A 3,467-nucleotide genomic window follows, 5' to 3' on the forward strand; every position below is an offset into this window, starting at 1 on the left:
CCCTTTTTCCAGACAGGCCCTTCTAGTCGTCTAGGGGGGAGTGGGTGGGATTTGCTTTGACGTCTAGGGGGAAGAGTGGGTTTGTTTTGACGTCTAGGGGGGAAGAGGGGATTTGCTTTTGACGCCAGGAGTGGAGTGGTGGGGGTTTGTTTTGGCGCCAGGGGTGGAGTGGTGGGGGTTTGTTTTGACGCTCCGTGGCTGCCCATATACTACTATTTATATTAGAGTACAAATTTAAAAAATATTACTATTTATTTTAATAACTTTTGATCCAGATGGTCAATTGTTTCTATTTTTTTTGTATTATTATTAAATGCAATTTAGAATAGTCTGTAATTTTTTCAAGTAATTCTTAACATATTGCATTTGCCGTATAACCTCCTTAAAATCGGAAGTGAGGTAATAGTTCTAAACAAATATCGACTAAAATACGTGTACATTGCGCTGCATTAAATCGGTACGACAGATTTTGATGAAATTAGGCTCATTCGATGCGTTTTTAGACGAAATGGACAAATCTGGCAAAAAAAGTGACGCTCTGCCCTGTAGACCGAAATATTAATCGTTAAAATTAACTATTCAGGTTAGGAAATCTGTTACATCGATGGCATAAAGACATGAAAACTTGTAAGTGAGGCTAGAATAAATATGTTCTGCTTTAATTTCATCAAAATCGGTGAGGAAGATAGAATTCTTGAATATTATCCTTACTTTTATATGTTATTTTATTTTATGAAGAAAAAGAGCATAAAATCACAGCACAGGTTGTTAAATGTGGTATTTAATATATTCAAATTTAAAACAATATAAGTTAGAAACGTGGTACGAATATAAAACAATATAATTAAAAAGGCATAAAACCACGAACGCCTGATATAGATGGCTTAAGAATGTTATATTTGATATAATACAATAAATAAACGTTTCGGTCTTGAATCAGACCTTCTTCAGTATTACATTAATAATTTAAGTTTTAAAATTAGAGTCTTGCGCATATAAATAATTTAAGATGTTACAAATATCCGTTAATATGTTACTAGCAGATGTTTTATTCCAGTTCAGTGATAGATGTGATTTTTTTCCATTTAAACGCAGTGTTCCATACGAGCCAGATTGTCTACCAGATCTTGATATGTGAACCACAATCAATAGGTAAGCAAAATTTTTCTCAATGTCTGTCCACACAAAAGTTCCAATTTCTATTAGACAATATGTACAATTGTAATTCAATTAATAACATACGATGTGTAAAAAACAAGATAGTTATCTTATAACAATATTAGGAATACTTAATCGGATTCAATTTAATACATTATAATTAAATAGTATAGTTTAACAAATATCAAAAGATTAAAATGATCCTAATAATTTATTATAGAACATTCATTTATAGAATACCTGTGTCGAATATGAGATGAACTACAATCAAGAACGTGGACAAACCATGTGATAATGATAAATGCTAAAAACGTTATATTAATTTCTGTACAAGTTTGCTAGTTTATATACATTTACTGAGTCAACGATAGAAAGTTCTGGAATCATGTAGAAGACGATATGTTTAATAACGCTAAATATGATTCGGGTAACTTTTCAGTGTCGTTTTGTTTATTAATTCCTTTTATTTGTTTTTTAATATATATCATTTCTGATGTGAATCTTTTTTGGAAGAAAGGTTCTGTGTCCAAAATTTCAATGTTATCCCAATTGAATTTGTGATCAGAATTAATTTGATGCTGTGCTACTACGTTATGCACTGTGTTAGAATTGGAAGTGCTAGATTTATGTTTTTTCATTCTCGTTTTTATTTTTCTTTTAGTTTGTCCGACGTATGAGGATTCACAATTCAGGCAATTAATTTTATAAACTACGTTACATTGTTCCATTTTATCAAGTTTGTCTTTACCTGTTTTAATTATCAAATTTAAATTATTCATTGGTTTATATGCGATTTTAAAATTATTCTTTTCAGCAATTGATTTAAACTTTTCTAAGATATTTTTTATGTATGGCACCGTAAAATATTTATTTATTGAGTTATCATTGTCTGAATTCTGAGAATTATTATTATATACATTCTTTCTTCTAGCTACACATTTGATTCTTTTGTTAATAGTATTAAAAATTAAGTCTAAAGGGTAGCCGTTGTCAAGTAAAGTATCAATCATCATTTCTATGTTCTTGTTGTGAAATTCTGGATGTGCGAAAAAGAGAATTCTATCCAGTAGGCCGATAATAACACCTTTTTTATGTTCTAGCGGATGATTTGAATGAAAACTAAGGTAGCGTTCAGAGTTCGGTTTTTTGTAATTGTTAAATCTAATCTGTCCCTCCTCAACACTCACAGTAACATCAAGAAAATTTATCGAACCCTCATAATTCCGATCACAAGTAAATGTAATCCTGTCATGAAAAGAGTTAAATGTATCTAATGTCTCGTTGATTTGATTGTTTGGAATTGCAAGACTAATGTCATCCACATATCTATAATATAGTGGAATGTCAAACTTTAATTTAGAAATCACATCATTTTCCAGGTCCTGTACTACAATATGGGTGGCACCCAGTTGGACACGGCTCAATTGGACACGAGCCAATCACAGCGCTTGAGACTACAAAGCTCCTAAGCACCGGTCGCTGTGATTGGTGGTGTCCAATCGAGACGTGGTCAATCGGGATCACCCCAACCATATGCATCCAGTGGTCACTGAAGATTCAGGAGACGCTCCAGTCTATTACATGCCACATCATGCCGTGTATAAAGATTCAAGTTCCACCACAAGGCTTCGAGTTGTATTCGACGCATCATCTAGAACGGATACTGGTGTATCGCTTAACAACATCCTGATGGTAGGCCCGAATCTAGAAGCAGATTTGACTTCCATATTGATTAAATTCCGCTTGTGGCAATACGTACTTATAGCCGATGTGGAGAAGATGTATCGGCAAGTTCAGATTGAGAAGAGTCAACAAGGACTTCAGAGGATTCTCTGGCGAAACAACAGCCATGAGGAAGTGCAAACGTTTGAGCTGGCTACACTCACATACGGTACGGCTTCAGCTTCATTCTTCGCGGTGCGAGTGTTACAAGAAATAGCTAGATTGGAGCAGCACGAAATGCCAACAAGATCAGCTAGGATATTGTCCGACTTTTATGTGGACGACCTTTTGACAGGTGCAAATACTGTTCCAGATCTCATCATCATTCGCGATGAAACAAGAGCCATATTAAGCAAGGCGGGCTTTCATTTGCGCAAGTAGGCTTCCAATGAAGAAACCGTATTAGAAGGCATACCTGATGCCATTCAGCTTCAGAGCTCATTTTGGATGTCCGGGAAGATACGATCTTATCTGCGCTCGGATTGCAATGGAATGCGAAGAACGATGAATTTCAATTCGGCATAAACACGAACAAGCAATCCAAGATCTCAAAGAGGATTATGCTATCCATCATATCTCGCATTTTT

General features: G+C 34.6%; 1 protein-coding gene across 1 annotated transcript in view; it reads left to right on the forward strand.

Moving 5' to 3' along the window:
* Positions 1-1,450, forward strand: part of LOC108764877 (uncharacterized) — a 7,061-nt gene extending 5,611 nt beyond the window's left edge. The window contains exon 3 of the mRNA XM_018513279.1: positions 1,394-1,450. Within this exon, the coding sequence (XP_018368781.1) occupies positions 1,394-1,450 (57 nt within the window). The remainder of the gene's footprint in view (positions 1-1,393) is intronic.
* The last annotated feature ends 2,017 nt before the right edge of the window (positions 1,451-3,467 follow it).

Source organism: Trachymyrmex cornetzi, unplaced genomic scaffold (genome assembly GCF_001594075.2).
Source record: "Trachymyrmex cornetzi isolate Tcor2-1 unplaced genomic scaffold, Tcor1.1 scaffold46, whole genome shotgun sequence".
NCBI classification, from domain to species: domain Eukaryota; kingdom Metazoa; phylum Arthropoda; class Insecta; order Hymenoptera; family Formicidae; genus Trachymyrmex; species Trachymyrmex cornetzi.